This window comes from Acanthaster planci, linkage group LG21 (genome assembly GCF_054643075.1).
Source record: "Acanthaster planci isolate LZ-2023a linkage group LG21, COTS_SCS, whole genome shotgun sequence".
In the NCBI taxonomy this organism is placed as follows: Eukaryota; Metazoa; Echinodermata; class Asteroidea; order Valvatida; family Acanthasteridae; genus Acanthaster; species Acanthaster planci.
In genome coordinates, this window is record NC_141797.1 from 3,524,991 (window position 1) to 3,544,427 (window position 19,437).

At 40.3% G+C, this 19,437-nt stretch overlaps 1 protein-coding gene across 3 annotated transcripts in view; it reads right to left on the bottom strand.

Annotated features, from left to right (window-relative positions):
* Window positions 1-19,437, bottom strand: part of arhgap39 (Rho GTPase activating protein 39) — an 86,503-nt gene that overhangs the window by 21,491 nt on the left and 45,575 nt on the right. For all 3 annotated transcript variants that reach the window (XM_022239264.2, XM_022239263.2, XM_087131044.1), the window contains exons 4-5: window positions 9,181-9,249; window positions 2,363-2,541 (exon numbers count right to left, since the gene is read on the bottom strand). In XM_022239264.2, the coding sequence (XP_022094956.1) occupies window positions 2,363-2,541; window positions 9,181-9,249 (248 nt within the window). The remainder of the gene's footprint in view (window positions 1-2,362; window positions 2,542-9,180; window positions 9,250-19,437) is intronic.

The window sequence follows — 19,437 nt, forward strand, 5'->3', positions numbered from 1 at the left end:
TGTAACAGTTAAATAGTCCAGTAGTTTGTGATGCATCCGCCAGATGTTGTTTGGGCTGAATGTACATGTAGGCACATGACAATGACACAATGATTGTGCGCATGAGAAACAAAATGCATTCTAGAATGATGTGGACAAGTGGGCAGGACAAGGTCCCTGAGCCTACAAAAACGAAAGTACTAACTGCATGTACTGCACATACAAACGTTTACACAAATGGCAAATCTCTTTCATTTTCAGTCAATGAACTTGTACACATGTACGAAGGGCAAATACATGTACATGTACATTTCATACACACCAGAAAAAACCAAGTACAACAGGTGTGTATATGTACAAGTTCATGTTGAAAGAATGCTTTGCGGGGGGCCCCAAACATACATACAAGTATGTATCAGGTACTTACATGTACATGTACCAGCACAGGTAAATATTCCTGATTCCTGATTTTAATTACAGTGGAACGCCGCTACAACGAACATGACGGGCTAAATGTCGAATGTTTCGTTGCCATGTTAAATAGCACCTTCCCCGTATTTCTGGGTTCTCTCCTTCCTCACTTCGAGCCACGCCCTTCAGATCCCTACCTTTCATTTACTGAAACCATGTACTTCTGGGTTCTCTCCTTCCTCACTTCAAGCCACGCCCTTCAGATCCCTACCTTTCATTTACTGAAACCATGTACTTCTGGGTCCTCTCCTTCCTCACTTCAAGCCACGCCCTTCAGATCCCTACCTTTCATTTACTGAAACCATGTACTTCTGGGTTCTCTCCTTCCTCACTTCAAGCCACGCCCTTCAGATCCCTACCTTTCAATTACTGAAACCATGTACTTCTGGGTTCTCTCCTTCCTCACTTCAAGCCACGCCCTTCAGATCCCTACCTTTCATTTACTGAAACCATGTACTTCTGGGTTCTCTCCTTCCTCACGTCAAGCCACGCCCTTCAGATCCCTACCTTTCAATTACTGAAACCATGTACTTCTGGGTTCTCTCCTTCCTCACGTCAAGCCACGCCCTTCAGATCCCTACCTTTCAATTACTGAAACCATGTACTTCTGGGTTCTCTCCTTCCTCACTTCAAGCCACGCCCTTCAGATCCCTACCTTTCATTTACTGAAACCATGTACTTCTGGGTTCTCTCCTTCCTCACTTCAAGCCACGCCCTTCAGATCCCTACCTTTCAATTACTGAAACCATGTACTTCTGGGTCCTCTCCTTCCTCACTTCAAGCCACGCCCTTCAGATCCCTACCTTTCATTTACTGAAACCATGTACTTCTGGGTTCTCTCCTTCCTCACTTCAAGCCACGCCCTTCAGATCCCTACCTTTCATTTACTGAAACCATGTACTTCTGGGTTCTCTCCTTCCTCACTTCAAGCCACGCCCTTCAGATCCCTACCTTTCATTTACTGAAACCATGTACTTCTGGGTTCTCTCCTTCCTCACTTCAAGCCACGCCCTTCAGATCCCTACCTTTCATTTACTGAAACCATGTACTTCTGGGTTCTCTCCTTCCTCACTTCGAGCCACGCCCTTCAGATCCCTACCTTTCATTTACTGAAACCATGTACTTCTGGGTTCTCTCCTTCCTCACTTCAAGCCACGCCCTTCAGATCCCTACCTTTCATTTACTGAAACCATGTACTTCTGGGTCCTCTCCTTCCTCACTTCAAGCCACGCCCTTCAGATCCCTACCTTTCAATTACTGAAACCATGTACTTCTGGGTTCTCTCCTTCCTCACGTCAAGCCACGCCCTTCAGATCCCTACCTTTCAATTACTGAAACCATGTACTTCTGGGTTCTCTCCTTCCTCACTTCAAGCCACGCCCTTCAGATCCCTACCTTTCATTTACTGAAACCATGTACTTCTGGGTTCTCTCCTTCCTCACTTCAAGCCACGCCCTTCAGATCCCTACCTTTCATTTACTGAAACCATGTACTTCTGGGTTCTCTCCTTCCTCACTTCGAGCCACGCCCTTCAGATCTCTACCTTTCATTTACTGAAACCATGTACTTCTGGGTCCTCTCCTTCCTCACTTCGAGCCACGCCCTTCAGATCCCTACCTTTCATTTACTGAAACCATGTACTTCTGGGTCCTCTACTTCCTCACTTCAAGCCACGCCCTTCAGATCCCTACCTTTCATTTACTGAAACCATGTACTTCTGGGTTCTCTCCTTCCTCACTTCAAGCCACGCCCTTCAGATCCCTACCTTTCATTTACTGAAACCATGTACTTCTGGGTTCTCTCCTTCCTCACTTCAAGCCACGCCCTTCAGATCCCTACCTTTCATTTACCGAAACCATGTACTTCTGTGTCCCTCCTTCCTTACTTCAAGCCACGCCCTTCAGATCCCTACCTTTCATCTAATGAATCCATGCGTTTATGGAACCTTGGTCCTGTTCCATTAGCACTCTCCGCCCTGGTATGGTCCTCTAGAAGTCCCTCTGAGGCAGTGTTTGTGGCGTTGTCGCGCTCACTACCGGTACGTCGGTCGCGGTTGTGGTGCTCACGGCTCCTCCTGTGTCTGTGCCGCTGCTGCAACAAGAAAAACATTCCAGAAATCAAATCCTAGGCACAAGCCTTTTAAGACGATGCTCAGAGAGAGTGGCAAACAGATTTGTGGCACACACACACTCATTTCCTGCAAAACAAAATGAAACAAAATGAAGCTTAAGTAAACACTGAAATTAATATAAATACACATTTCTTTCACTTTCTTTCTTTTCACTTTTCCTTGTTTACTTTATGTCATAATATTAATTCAAATCCTTGCTGATATTCTGACAAATACAGAAATACAAGTACTCTTCATTCCCTTTTTATGAGGAAATACATGTAGAGTGGCTAGCATGACTATTTGGACGATGTCAAAGAAAAGAGAGGAACATGTCAACGAAAACATATTTCAGGAGTCCTTTAATTAGAGGACTGGCTCTCCAGATGGGGTGTAAGGAGAGAAGGCAACGAAAGCACACCGTTAATCTTTCCCAAAGCACAGGTGGCTGTGGATAAAACAAATCATGTAGGGAATCAAGGATAAAGGATGCAACAGTAACTGTGAAGTGAAAAACTGCAACGATAAGTGGGGGGGCTAGAGTCTCTCAAACCCAATACTGTGCTAACAATTTGCTATATTGATTTACTGTGTAACCGGGAGTAGCACAACTTTGATTAAATCAAAAACATTGGTTTTACATGGAAAATATGGATTGAAAATACTCCCTTGTTGGTTTATTTCAAACAGAGAGTATGCAGTTCAGCAGTGTGGAATAGAACATTTTGTAGGGGAGCCGTGCAGTGGCAAATGCTACATGTACATGTACATGGTTGGAATCAGATATCAAAGACCTGACATTGTCTGGCTATAGGTAAACGAAGTTGATCTACAGTATGAATGGACCATAATAAAGAAAGTAATGTGCCTATGATGTACTCAGTGTGTACTCACTGCCTTCTCAAGGCAAATGAGAAAATGTAGGATTTTGGAAGCATTATCCAGAACTGCAAGACTTGTCTTTTCCATGCTGCCAGTGAGCTTGAAATAATACATGTAACTTGCTAGTTAGATAATCCAACCCCAAAACTGTCCCCTCTTCCATCAAAATGGGTCAAAAGGTGACATTGTACATTCAACCAATGGCACATTCTTTGTGCTTGGCACAAGTAATTCTACATACTGGTACAAACAGTAGCTGGAACACTAAGTCCCAAAACTATCAAACTTCTCAAACAGTAGCTGGAACACTAAGTCCCAAAACTATCAAACTTCTCAAACAGTAGCTGGAACACTAAGTCCCAAAACTATCAAACTTCTACCAAACAAGATGCAAAATTTTGATGGCTTTAAGAAGCTTGAGGTTAAAAGATAAATATCACCAGGCTTGTAGGGCTCGGATAACCTAGCAGGAAATTTATCAGAAGTACACATTTATCAGCGTACTGGAACATGTAGCCCCTAGCCCCAGAGATTAAAAACCCCTACATGTATAAATCCTACAAGTGGATACATGTATGTTTTGCCAACTGACTAGTACCATATTGATGCCATCCCCCACAAGTGCACTGTCAGATTCATTTAGGTGCACTTTCAGGAGAGCTTATTTTCAAGTTTGCAAGCACTTTATCTGTCAGGCCAAAAACAAGACAATAAGCAGATGTCAAAGTGACTCAGACCAATCTCACACGGTTGGCTGAAATCACTCATCCATGATAGTTCCATTTATCACTCCGCCACAGTCCTGTTTAGCATTAAGATCCATCTCTGGGGACAACATTAACCCATTACTGACATAATTAAAATATATCACCTGCCCAAATGATTCACGCCACAACATTACTCATGATTCAGTCAATGACAAAACATTAGTGAGACTTGGCAAGTTTTTCCTCTGGTACACAGTGTGATGAATCCAACTTCTGACACATTGCCATCCTCGTTATTAAATTAGTGTGGCACCAAGAGTGCCGCTGAGGTGTGAATATGGCCTCCAATATCAGAAGTACCGGTGTGTATGGTAAATTTATATGCAAGAAACAGTTTATTCTACATGTAGTAATAATCTTCATTGAGTAATGTAACAAGAATTAAAAGCCATTACTGCGGTGGCACCAGACTCGATCAGGCTGTACATGTAGGCGTCAACTGCCTGATCCACAATTGAGTGTGTTATGACTTGCCGAGATGCAAGTGCACCAACAAATTTAAGAAAGTAAATGTATGCACCAAAGCCATAATAGCATCTTTAATTATTGGATGAAACAAGACACAATTACAGAATACGTAAATGCTGCCTTCAATATGAACTTCTTGAGTATCAGTAGACATGTACAATAGTTTTAACCACTTGCCAACATTATCTTTGGCTGAAAATTTAGATTTTCGAAAAAGGCAACTTATTTCTGATGTACAGCTGCACACCACAACAAACACATGCACTTGTATTGCTTTGCAAAAAGTGTTTGAATAGTATCTGCATGTACATATATTTCTTTCCACAACCTGATTTTTTTTTTCAACACTCCAGGATACACCTATGAAACCACATTCCCTACCACAATTGACCATGCGAGGTCTGGTGTGCGTGCAAAACAAATGGGAGACCAGCATGTGGACATCCCAAGGTGTGTTGAGGCAAGCTTGACACTTTAACCCATCAACCATGCCTGTGTGCAAACAGCCAGCTAATGTTGACATGTCCTCTGGTGCAAAGTAGTTTCAAGCTGTGTGTGCTCAAGTTGACTGTGGCCAGCACTAGCATGGAGTCTATGGGAAATAACTGCAGCCAACCAGCCAGTCTTTTTCCCAAAAGACGTGCACATGTACATGTACATTTCCAGCCATTAACCCTAACCCTCCTAAATCCTCCAAAATTCTCTTCTGTAAAGTGGAGGAATTTGGAGGATTCAGGGTGTACGGCAAAGGTGCATGGCTGATTTTGAAGGATGCCATACATGTACGTGAAGGTCGTGGATTAGACCTTGTGCTTAGTCAAGCACAAGTTCAGCCCGATATTTCTGTTGAATCAACTGCACAGCTCAAGAGTGCCATTCGCACTGCCTCAACATAATGACAGGAACTACCAGAGGATTTTGAAGGATTCGGGCAGTTGGGCACACCTCCAAATGACATATTCAAGAAATTTTGGAGGACTTGGGATGAAGGCTATTTGTTCATGTTGAAAATCGGAGGATTTTGGAGGATTCAGGATGGTTCCTAGTAAAAAGGCTGAGAGGTTAGGGTTAAAGTAATTCAGACAGCCAAACTTTCACTGAAGGACGCCTAGGCACCACTGCCTCTCTGCACTTGAAGACTACATGTACAGGTACATGTACACATGTGCATTTCCCTCATGCACAGTACTCTGAATGTCAGTCTGAGAACTGTGCTTCACACAGGATCATAAATGTACATGTATAAGATGTGTACAATCACACAAGTTGGTATGTGAGCGAGACGTCCCCTTCATTGACTCTCGTTTTATCCCCTAGCACCATTTAGATGTACACTAGTAGGTTGAGCAGATGCTCCATCCTGTGGATTAATCTAAAAATATGGCCTCCTGGAAGACTAGCAATGTATAAAGTTCTTTCCCAACACCACGTTTCATCTACCTGTATTTCTACCAGGATGGGTGCTTCTGTTTGAAAGCAAAAAAATCATTGGGAACATGACTGCAAGTGTGGTCAAGATCAGATGTCTCTTTCCTGGTGTTCAAACCTTCCAGAGCCAGGACTCTTTCTTTTGCAATGTTACTGATTTTGGCATCCACATACATGTACTATACATTGTACATGTACCGTTTTGGTAAGTGTAAATACACGTTGTGAGAACTGCTGGTCATTGCTCATCATTGCCCAAGACTTGTCAAAAAGGTCTTCAATACACAAGTAGCTCTGGTGACTTGTAAGCTGTATGACAAATCCCACAATGTAACAGTACACATGCCCGGCCCCCTTCCTACATGTACCCCCTCCAACGATACCACAGCACTAAGAAGTGCACTACCACCAACTTTCCTCTCCTCACCCCTGTCCCCTTCCCAGGGCTCCCTCCCTCCATACGTAGTTTATCCTACCAGTGTATTTGCGACAGGGAACCACTTCACTCGGGTCTTTACAGCAATAATAGTACTAATCACAGCTGACTGCCTTTGGAGAGACCGATCATCACTGGCAATGAAAACATATGAGTCACAAGGCTTGCTGGAATGTGCTGGCAAATCGGCTATGTTCCCAGGCATCCCTGGCAGACGTAATCCTACGTTTCCCCTGTTACATGCGCATTATTGACTACGTGTTTGGGCGTACACTTTGTTTTGCTGGATCAATATCCATGACTGCATCAAGGTACACAACAAGCATGAGAATGGGTCCCAGTTTCCCAAACCTTTGGAGGAAGAGAGAAGATTTTGATAACTACATGTATGCTAGATGAACGTAAACATGCACAATTCAGGTTATTGCCCAAAAATTCCAACTCTTATAAAAGCTTCAACAACGCGAATGTAGAGTCATCTTAAAGGTCATCTAGTCAAAACCTAAATTATCAACGTTTGCCATTCTTACCTACCATACAACATACATGTACATGTTTGTACAGTGTACATGAATGTACCGATATATTACAATGTTCAGTCAAACTCAAGGAGCGATGTTTTAAGTTGAATAAACCACAATTTCAGTTGTCTATGTTAGGCCAATATCAAAATTACTTCTAACTTCAAGGTTTATTCTTGCAATAGTTAACATTCAATGTGATTTGAGTATTTAGAAAGTAGATTCTAGTTACAAAAAAGAGAACTAAAAACACTACACCTGTGATTTGTATCTTTCATTTGCTGATGTCTTTGTTGAATTTTCCTTACAACGAGCAGTAATTACTATAAGTGAGAAGCTTTTACAAAGCTATTACGGGTATGATTGAAGTTCAGCAACTATTTTACAACGGCAGACAGCAGTACCGGTACATTGTGACCAGTCAGCTCTGTAATCTACATTTGACCAAATTCATTATTACCCCCTTTTCCTTTTTTAATCAAGCACATTGAATTCCCTCCAGGATATCCAGTTTAGCAGTGTCTCATTCACACACTGCCAATGAGACGTCTGCGTACTTTAATGATCTCTCATTCCCTGTATGGTTCATTTCCCTCTGGTGAGGTAATGCCACTAGACGTTTCTGCCACCAGCCCATTTTTTTTTTAAAGCCAATCTATCTTTTTTGGGTCTAAATCGGATGGGTAATTTGTGACTAATGCAGGGTGTGAATACCTAAGTAAATGTGGGGAATGAACGTGGCATTTGTCTTTCTTGAGAAAATTGCACTCAAAATCGTGAGCCAGCAACAAATCTGTCCATTAAAGCCTTAGGGAAACAAAATAGATACATGTATCTTCAATGATCCATTCTCATAGCTTTTTAGAAGGGGTTTTAATCCAACATAAAAAGCCAAAAAACAAAGCAGATTTATTTTAAATAGCACCTTTCCATTTTTAAAGATCTAACAAAATTTGCCAACTCAAAATAATGAATCCAAGGTTTTGAAAACTTCCGATTATGCAATACCTATACCTCTAAACCCTTAATAAAAATGTACACCCTTTTGGGCCACCTAACCTTGCAGAATTCAGCAGAGCTTAAAGATACACTGTACTTCTGGCCAGCAACAAACAGCAGCATGAACTACTCGTACATTTGCCGTCTGATTTATCAGATCTGGCAGGAAAATCCACAATCTCTTTGATTTTCCTTTTCCTTTAATTTCTTGTCTCTTTTGCAATGGAATTCAGCAATTATTTTAAGAGCGAAAATGCCTGGATTCATCCTGACGGGGTTCCTGTACATAAAGGGCAATTAAATTCCATGACTTTTCCATGACCAAATTATGAAAATCCATGACCTAATAATGCAATTACTTGGACTATTCGGACTTTTAAAGTTGCGGATAAAATCACACATTTTATGCACTTAATTCTGATAAAAGAAATTACACACAGTGTTTGAAAAATTCCGTAACTTTTCCATGACCTAAATCATTTGTCCAAAATTCCATGATTTTTTCAGGCCTGGAAAACAAAAACAAATTTCCATGGCTTTTTCATGACTTTTCCAGACCGCGGGAACCCTGAATCCAATTACAGTTTTGTTGTTTTTATCTATTGAGAAAGAGTTACCACAATGTCCATGTAAGGCTGGGGAAACAAAAGAAACATTTTTGACATTCACCATCAATGTGGAATACTTTATTTCTGATGTTCAACCCACCTAAGAAACTGAGAGGTTTTTCACAGGAAATGACCGACACCATGGAAACAGTCTACACTTTTCCAAGTAAAAGTGAAAATTTGTACAATTTTCACCAACAGTTTCATTTGTTATTTGTAAACAAATTTACCTTCTTTAAGAAGGAGGACAATAGAAGATAACGGTACATGTAAGTTTCCTACTACCTGCACTCCTTTCTTCGCAGAAACTTTTTTTCCGTTTATGACTCAGAAATAATAATGGGCTCAGTAATGGAATCACAAATCTCCAATTTTATGTGAAACTGTTAAAATCCAGCAATCCAAAGTAATAAAACCTTAACAAATTGCACGTCACTTAGTCTGGACTGTTGTAACCCAGACACAGGAAGGAATTACAATATCGGATGGCAAATTTAGCAGCTCAACTTACTGATGACTGTTGTCTCTGTTTGGCCCAATCACCATCGTCTGGCCTTACTTCAGTATTCAGTTTCAGGGTCTGCAGACAACAGGGAAAACACAAAACATATCTTTTTAATTAGAATGGGAATTCATGAAAAGGATACACTTTCATAATCACACTCGCATTTCACAGGACGCCAATATAATTTCCCACTTGTGTGAAGAGGTGTAAAAATGTTCCCCACTTGTGGGAAATCCATGAAAATGTTTTCCCAATCCTGTGAAAATGTGTGAAAATCTTTTCCCACCGGTGTGAATTCTTCTAATTCTTTACCAAATCGTGGAAAATTTTTGAAAATCTGTTCCCACCTGAGGGGAACCAGTGAAATTTCTGTCCCACTTTGAGAAAAGTATTTCACATTTTGTGAAATGAAAATGAACTCCCTGGGAAGACAATAAGTGCCCAGAGAATTTTCCATTTCCAGGTAAACTTTCCATTGCAATGTACATTATGTATTGATTATTCATGGTACTTAAATCTGGGAACCAGTGTATTGTGCAGCTCAATGCAATGAAATATAGACTCAATCACTGCAGCGGCACATAACTTGGTGCCAAGACAATGACAACTATGAACCTGGAAGGCTTTAATAAAAAACAAGAAAGTCATTTCATGGGAGTCCAAATTCTGTATGACAATACTTTCCAGTACACTTTTGATATAAAGAGCACCGTCACAACAAAATACTGCTATAAAGAACAATTCTGAAGCCCCAAGTCTTGTGAATAATTTTGCAATTCAATCTTTCTAGTTCTTTTATGACAAGGCTCTCAGTGCTGTTATGATGGGAATTGAATCCCCTTCTTTCTTCCAAATCTGCACCTGTTGTGAGCCTGATCACCAATTAGAAACATTGCTAGCTGTGGGTAGATGTTGGTTTTAATACTATCAATGTTGGTTTTAATAATATCAACTTCCAATTCACCGCTATTATTTATCCAGCACTGATACTTTCTGAGTACTTGTGAGAAAGCGTTAGCTTTGATTATTGGTGCAGAAAGCTTAGAAGTCAAGTGGTCCAAGCGTCTACACCCAGCACTGAGGTCACAGGTTAGAGTCCCAACCAGAAAAACCTTGTAATATTTTCCCCTTCAGCTCTCAGATAGCAGAATACACAATGTTATTCTATGTAGATTATAGTGAAAGGAAAATCCAATTTATTACATGATTAAAAATCGAGGTAAATTTAGTATAAAAATGCTAACCAAAATGATGCAGGCATGACATCCAATATGCATACATGTAGATGTAGTGTAGGATCTGAGATTTAAGGTGTGCTACGTACAAGGTTTACAGAACATTTGGGGTAAAGACAAATCGGGGAGAGTATGTACATGTACATGTATGTGTAAAGAATCTTAAGAAACATGACTTTTTTGTATTTACAGTAACATATCGACATTTGTGAAGCAACACAGCAGAAGATATCTACATGTATTTTCCAAAATGAAGGCATCATTCTTGTGTGAGGTACAGTACACTAAAGAAAATACCGGTACACTCTGAAAAGAGACTGCCGACAGTCACATGAGTACAGGCACATGTACATGTGCTTGCACATCTTGAGAGTGAATTTATAATCACTTGTACAATGTACATGTACATGTAGAACCAATTATTGGAAAGCACTTCTGAGACATCATCCACGGAAGAAATGCAAGCCGATTCCACAGGGGTGGTGTCACCGGTACATGACAAATATTGATTCCAAACAGGCTTGACCCAGTAACAGCAATCTTGTCTCTCAAGACAGGGTACTAAGGAAGTTCCTCATACACGGACTGAACATTAATTAAATTCTCAAGTGCATTGATGCAGCATCTGGTCAAGCTGTTCCTCTTTCAAACATTCGAATCCCTGCAAAAATTGAAACCAGAAAGCTCTTTACAGTACCACTTACTTCCCCAGCCCCCTTCCCATCATTCACTTCTTACTTCCTCCCCTCGTCATTCACTTCTAACTTTTAAGACACTACATATGCAGTGTCAATACATATTGCAGAGTGTCATTTTGTGTAGGATAAAATTCCAGAACCTCGTAAATTTACAATATCCACTAAAATATCAAGAACAAATGCTCCCATAAGGTCCTCCATCAATTGACACAAAGCCAAAAACCACAAGCCAACGTTACTTGTACATGTACACTGTACATGTACATCAGTTGCCAAGCACTGAAGAGCATAAAAGAAGCTGGATTCAACACTCAAACTTCCAGAAACTTCGGTCACAAAGAGCTTTAGGACTAGTTTACAAGGATCAAGCAAGGAATAGCAAATATACATGGTAAATGGATGTACATGTACTGTACAAGTACATTACATGTACGTGTGAAAACCCCTGAATACAATGCAGACAGTAGCTCAATGTGCCACTGGGGTCTTGATTCTTGGGGAAATGGAGGGGGGCATGTACATGTAGGAAGGCCCAACCTGTAGTAGCTGGGCATTTGGCACTTAGAATGTTGATTGAACCTGCTACTGTAAAACAATCCAGCTAGAATGTCAAGTAGCAGTACATATATGTACATACCAGGAACATTCACCCAAACTGCTTGAAATGCTATTGACATGCAGCACTTCCCTTGCAAGTTTGCTTGGATTGTACTGTTTGCTTTACCAGTGCCTCAGCCCCAGAGCCAAAGGAAGAACAGAGAGATGAAGGGATGAATTCTAGACAGTATGTCTGGCAGATGTGCTTGGAGCCAGGCAAGAGGCCTTAAGGTCTAGCAGAAATGGGCTGCAAGAGATTGGACTGGGGACACACAGTCTGGGTGAAGATGTGACGGAAGAGTACATCTATGCACTTCCTCAAAGCACCATTTGGAAAACACAAATCTGATATGAATATCTGTCAGGTGAACACAAATGGTGTTTGGAAGTGTGAGCTAAATATTCATGAGATGCAGTTGGGACATGAACTCGATCTAAGCTGGGGATTTGTTGAAGGAAGTCTATCAATAAATCCGAAGAAAACAAAAAAAGGCTCAAATATGCATGTGGGATATATTCATGGGCCGTTTACTTTCATCATGAAAATCGATAGAGAAGCAGGAGTTTTGTTGAAAATTTGTTTCTTGCATGCAATCTACCTACATGTAAATGTATATAGAATGAAGAAGGAACCTGATTCAGAGAGCTTGAAGTATCAAAGTCAGATCATAGTAACCTAAAAGGAGACCATCTCATCTAAAACTCTTATCTTGTTTTGAGCAGTAAAGAATTCATTTTCTGCAGACATTCCATACTGTTGTGCATTGGTACAGTTATTTGAAACAAATCTTGAATAATCAGCAAGAAGTCGTGCAGACCTCAGAGTGTAAGTAACTCATAACATTCATGACAGATTTCTGCAAATAAAAGTTTTTCTCTCAACATTCCATTTTCTGCACTGGCGATACACGGTAATATAGCATGCGTATGGGTACATTTGCATTAACTCTTTCCCCATAAGGTTCGCCTTTTCTTTTTGCCAAATGCAACTAAATCTTCTTGAACTGAAATGATAAACTCGATTAATACAGCCACATGCGCAGTACATGAAGCAAATTAAAATTTGGTTGCATTGCACAAAGCACTGGCAAAACACCAGTCTTGGCGGTTGGCTTAGCTGTTCCATGTTGAGTCATGGAGTTCAATCCTACAAGTACATGTGCAACAGCTTTTAATTAACAACACATCATGTAGGCCACATTTTGCATAATTCATAAGCATTAGATTTGAATAAAAAAGACCCTGGCCAACAATCATTCAAGCCCCTCCTGTACAATGATGAATAGGCCACTTAGAATCTAGCATTATAATTGAGCAGTCCTCCCATCATTTGCAATTCCTGAGACATTCACCTTAGATCAATTTGTCACCTTTATAACACAAACATTCCATTAAGGGGCAATCACTCCCCCATATAGATGCTGACACATGGATATCACCCCCCCTCCAAGCCCTATGCTTGCTCAAGTGATGCATTCTGTCAAGGCCCCTTGTCAAACAGCTCAGACTAAACATGAATGACGAATGCCCCCTCCAAAAGCAAAAAGGAATCGGTTCACTCAGCCTCTGTCAAAAGAAAAAAATTAGATTTCCGCCACAATCAATTGTGAAGGCAGAGATCAGAGTTTTGATGACACATACAGCTGAATATTCTAAAAAATTATTTTAAAAAATTGGAAAGCAAATACTAAGAATTTCTTTTAGCAGATATAATTTTCCAATTTTGTTCTCTATTTCGAAATTTTAAAAAAAGAAAACATTGACAATTCAGTTACTCTACAACTTATTCAAATTGAAGTTGTACTCAAATGATTTTTCCTTTGTTTTCGGCCTCTTACATGTATTTGTATTTCATTCTATGTTCAACACATTTGGATACTGTGGAATGCCCTATGAGGTGTGCAATTTATGTTTCTTTCTTGGGGTAGTTCTGGAAAATGAGTCAAAAAGGGGAAACCAAGTACTTCTTCCAGATGAATCACTGAACTTCGACTTCACCCATTTAGGGCACGCATCTACGGTACATTTCAACATATACATGTATATATGTACACGTATGTAATTCTGACTTTTAACTCTAACCTGACCATTTTCTCTTGACAAGCCTCTTAAACAGGTTTTAAAGAGGGAGAGCATATTGAATAAACATATTGCTGACCCTTGATATTCACACCAAATGGCCCTCCTCATGACAATGATCCATTAGTAGGAATTGACAGTGAGCAAGGGTGGAGTGTTTTGGGGGAGTAATGTTCCACATTGAGCATGTGTTGGACAGCTTCAGTGTGACTCTGTCTACTGGGCTTCAAATTTACGGTTTGTTGTGAAATGTTCATTAGATGAGGTGTTGATATACACAGCGACTGCCGAGTATTTCATCCTATTTGTCCCTTCTTCCCCGTTTTCCTACTTTCTCTTTCATGACAACTTCCTCTGTAGTGGATAGAGTAAAAATTTAGGAAATAAATACTTTTGAAATTTGTTTGATTTAGTTCATTTTCAGAGTCTTGTTTACTCAGGATGTATTGTTCAGTCAAGGACCACTTTTAATTAATTTCGTTATTAATATTGGACCCTACAGGCTGGGTGGTGTGGAGTGGGGGGGGGTTCCTGAGGGGCACTGGGGCTTTTATAAGGAGGACACAGACTGTACCTCTCAATCTTATATCCCCTAGTCCTCCACTACTGGCTGTGGCTTCCAGTAACATGCATGTCTACGGGAGGAGATTGTAGTTGCTGACCAATGGCATTCATACACATATTCAAGCCATAGCCATATCACTAGCCTGCAGCCTGACTTACAAAACCAACTTTGTTTACTTAGTCAAGCGAGGATTTACAGAAATTTCCCCTGTCAAAGCATTTATAAACAGAAATCTTTCCTCCAACCTTTCCCTCTTTCTGACAGGGTGGGAACTGACCAACATACATGTATCTCTATTTGATTGATGTAAGACAGTGCAACCTTAAACTTGAAAGGCATTCATACCTTCACTTATTACATGGCTAAGATATGCTTCCGACTGAGAGTTTTCAGTTACAGTTTGCGAAGGAATTCACATTATGTGGTGTGTTGATAAACACCAGCATTCTTCTATGAAGGAAATCACAAATTACATGCAATGAGGACAGAGTAACTGATTTGGGTTTTGGTTTACAATGCTTTTTCTACAGGGTTTTCCAAAGTCATGCCTGCAGCGGGTAGTAAGTCAAGTCTGTTTTTTATTAAAAATCTTATCCTTAAATAAATGATACATGTAAATGTGAATGAACAGGAAACATATTTTTGATGATTTGATAATGGTAAATAAAGGCACACAGAGGGAGTGGGTTGTGATGGTACAATAGTTGAAACACTTCTCTAGTCTTAACAATATATATTTTTTTAAATCCAGCTGCCTCTATTCAAATTCAAAAATATTCTACTTCCTCTTTTCATTTTTTATAGTCCCTTAGCTAATTTTGCAAACCTGAGTAAACAAGGAGAGGAAATTTGTTGGCTAGTTCTGCCTCAGGGGGAGACCACTCCAGAAATTAATCTCTCATTGTCAATATTACGCAGCCTTCTGTCTATAATCGGCCAGGCAACTTCCCATTCATGAGCTTGGCCCGTGAGAGTAATGTTAGATCAGGGCAAACACACGCTGCAATATTTGGTCATCAATTTTGTGAAAAGAATCTTTTGCACAACATCAGAGAGGCTGCACTGGCTCAATCATGGTTTTGTTTAAACTGTTTAATTACTGGGGGGAAATGGATGGGGAATTCATGGAGGAATGATTAATGACGGTATATACCGGTAGGATTCTGACTGCACTGAGCATATCTCATTATAATACACCTTGACATGAAATGCAACCCGTCCCTGGAGGGATGTTATATCTTCACACATTTTTTTGTTTAATTCTGACAAATAAATCTGGATTAAAACATTCAGCACTGAAACCATTTCTTTTATACATGTAGCTACTGTATGACCATATTTGGCAAAGAAATACCTACATACCGGTATCAATTTTGTGCATCTGAATTGCCATAATGAAAGGAAGAGATTTGGATAAATTCTATTATACAACACCTGCATAAATCCCTGTCATTTCATTGGTGGCTTGTTAATCACATGGCATTGAATTATTTGTACCAACACACAGCTAGCATGGCGTGCGCGACACACATGCGGAGTGCACAAAATATAACAGTTGTACGTTAGAAATAGATAACGAACACCTCCGGATCGATTGCAATGCAGCTTCCGCGTGGCGGAGCAGTGGCGCGAAATATTCACAGCAACACTACAGACTTAGAGCTGACCTTCGCAATTTTAAGTCATGAAGAAATTGACAAGCTTGTCAAAGCAGCTGATGCTGCCAGCATAAAGAGACAAATGAAATACCGGTATGCTACAAGTAAACCAATCAGATGACGAGCATTTATACAGGTGTTGCATAAAACAAATAATGCTTCATATTCATGCAATAGTAAGAATTGCATGGTGACAGATGAAACCGTTTATTCTTCGCCTTGTGGATTAGACCGTTCATCTGTCACCTTGTGCAATTATTCTCACCATCACACGTTTGAAATATTCATTATTTGTATACTAAAGAAAACTGCAATAGCCAATTAGTAAAGTGAGGTCATTAAAGTGGTGTAATCAACATTTAAAACAAGATCATTTATCTCTACATGCATACTTAAAATTAATTTCGAACATATTGAATTTCTTGAGCAGAGTCACTGAAGACCTGTGTTTAAATCTGTACCGGTACCATAGGCCTTCCCTATGTTAAGGGGACAATTTCTGTTGTTTATGGGAAAGTGGGACCTGTGTTGTGGGGACAAAAATGGGTCCCCATAACATCTATATTTCAGTATCTGTGTGGTCTCCATGACCCTGTGTTAAGTAAATGTACGTGTGTATGTACATGTACATGTATGTACCATCAGAGACAGCTCTGCTAATCTAGGCTCCATGACAGCAGCCAATGGAGGGAGCAACTTCAAGGAAGGAGGCAACACAGGCCTTGGGATCAAGTCAAGAATGATGACAGAGGATTTACCGGTACTTCTTTTGACCTTCTGTTAAAAAATTAGGATGCACTTTAAGTACATGTACGTCATATTGACTTGAAAGATTATGGGAGAATGTTTCAGAGCTAGAAAACATCAAATGTAAATGTTTGTACAATGTGCCGGTATGTAGGAAAAAGTAGGAAAACATGGCAGTGATGGCACTCCAGGCAACTCAGAGATGTGAAACTTGTACCACTGGTTGGTTAAATACATGTACATGAGTAGTATCATTTCACCAGCTGAACTAAAGTATCACAATATTGGGTTCTCGTTTTTCGTTTTGCATCAATCTTTGTAATTAACAAGAACAAAACAAGAACCAAGACCAAAACAGCCAAATGCACCAATATGGCACACACAAGACTTACGGTACATACAGTACATGTACATGTATGCAGTAGATTTACACAAACAGAAGTCACAAAGAAAACTTTGTGAAGCAACCACAAATTACTGCTAGGTGCATGTAGATCAAACTCCTCTACTGAATGTACATGATATACATGTACCGGTATGTCTCACATTTTAGAGCTGTCACAATAAAACCCACAATACCAATTGACGTACATGTACATGTACCCCGTCAACATGTGTACATCAGATGCTCTACATGTACATGCATATATGGCAGCTTACATGTTAACTTTACCTGGATGACAAAACTAAATGTGTAAGCAAGTTTTCCTCAGTTAAGATGTACATCAAGAAAGGCTGAGCAATGCTTACATTTGGAGATTACTTCACACAACAGGGGTACCACCAATTATCAAAAATGCAAACTAGGCAAAGAGAAAAATTGCATTCTATTGTCGCTACACTGGGTTCTAGCAATGACATAAAAAGAAAATGACTCACTTCTGCTGGTGTTCAGATTCAACAAATGATCCTCCATATCAGTTATTACTGAAACATCAGAGACAGTCACCATATATGTACATGTACGTACAGAGACATGAACAGAACCAAGCAAACATTGGGTGTGACCGACCGACAACTACAAAATCACAACCAGCTTTAAACCTTGAGCCAGCATCAAAACCTAGACTTAAAGGAATCAAGCAACAATAAGGAGGCCAAGCCATCTCCTTTATGCATACTATAACACCCCCCAAGCACTTTATGAATATTGATGACACTACAAGGAAGTGAATATTACCAAATTATGTCATCACATGACCAGTTGCGTGGTAACCTTACCAATGTGCTCAACTCATTAAAAAATTCTTTGAGGATCGGATGTGCCATTTTCTTTCCCCTCCTATACAAGCTGAACAGAAGAAAAAGGACAGGAAGAACTACAAGTCTGTCAGTCAAAGGCTTAAAAATGAAAATATGACTTGAAATTAACAGATATGTACAGATCTTGTTATGGGTTAGCAGGAACATGAATACTTCCATTACATCACAACTTTCAGACTTCAGCATTTCCCCAAATAATAAACTACCTCAGTGTACTAATGTATATGCACATTAATGTAAGGCACAAGTGTGATTTCATTCGGGAGTCAGGTATTTGTTGAGGAGATACATGTACATGTAATTTTAGGAAATAAGTTTCATGGCGTTCCTAATAAGACACATTTGCTGTGCAAAAAACAAAGCTTTGCTAAACAAAATCGGACAAGTCACCAGACACCATGCTATCCCGCACCGGTACATACTGTTTACACAATGAAGACCTGACAGACAGGGCGTTCCCACTTGAATTGAGTAAAGGTGGATCTTGATCCAGCATTTTGGTGTGATCGTAATCTTACTGCAACGAAACTGCAAGTCGCGTTCCCACTAGCGCTTGATCCACCTTTTCGGACGGAAATTTCGAGCCCGAAAGGTCACTGAGTTTGGTATAGCGTATGTGCTAGCTTGCTGAGCGCGCGCTCTGTGGCAGTGTGGCGTGCTGGGGCGGCATGCGTGTGACCCTGCGGTGTTTTGGGTGTGGAGTTCTACTGACGTGATGACCTAGAATCGGGCCGAATGTTCAGCCTAGTACGTTGTCTCTTCAAACTTTGCTTCCGTTTTCGATACTCTCACACATGCTGTGGGCTATACGCTAACACGGAATTAGTTTTTGATGGAAAGTGAAATTACACAAATGAAAAAGGTTAAGAAACGGACGAATGCGCAACGAAAATTGTGAAAGGGCAAGGCACACATCGCGGCATGCATGCATTGCGCATGCGTGGTGACACATTTTGCTAGCCCGTAGTTCAGCAGTTGTTTATTGTGCATGCAGTGCACGTTAAAAATTTCACATGAGCTACGCGCCAAAAAATGTATTTCTTTGTTCATCAGACCGCAAAAGTTTCACGCCACTCGTGCACGGACGGATGTTGACAGGTCAAATTGCCGGATCAGATCCACCTTTTGCATTCCCATCTGATCGTGATACGCCAATTGCAAGATCTGATCCACCAATTGGGGGATCTGATCCCGCAATTTGGCAAAAGGTGGATCAGATCCCCCAATTGGTGGATCAAGTGGGAATGGGCTGTTATATTGCACACAGATGTGCATGTAAGGACAGGGAGCAGGCTCAAAAGAGTTTGAAATCATATATTTTGCTGACTACGTGTACTTCACAACTTCCACAATACATGTACATGTGACTTCCAGTATTCTCATTTGGCATTGGCACAAATGCAGAATACAGTGTAGTTTCA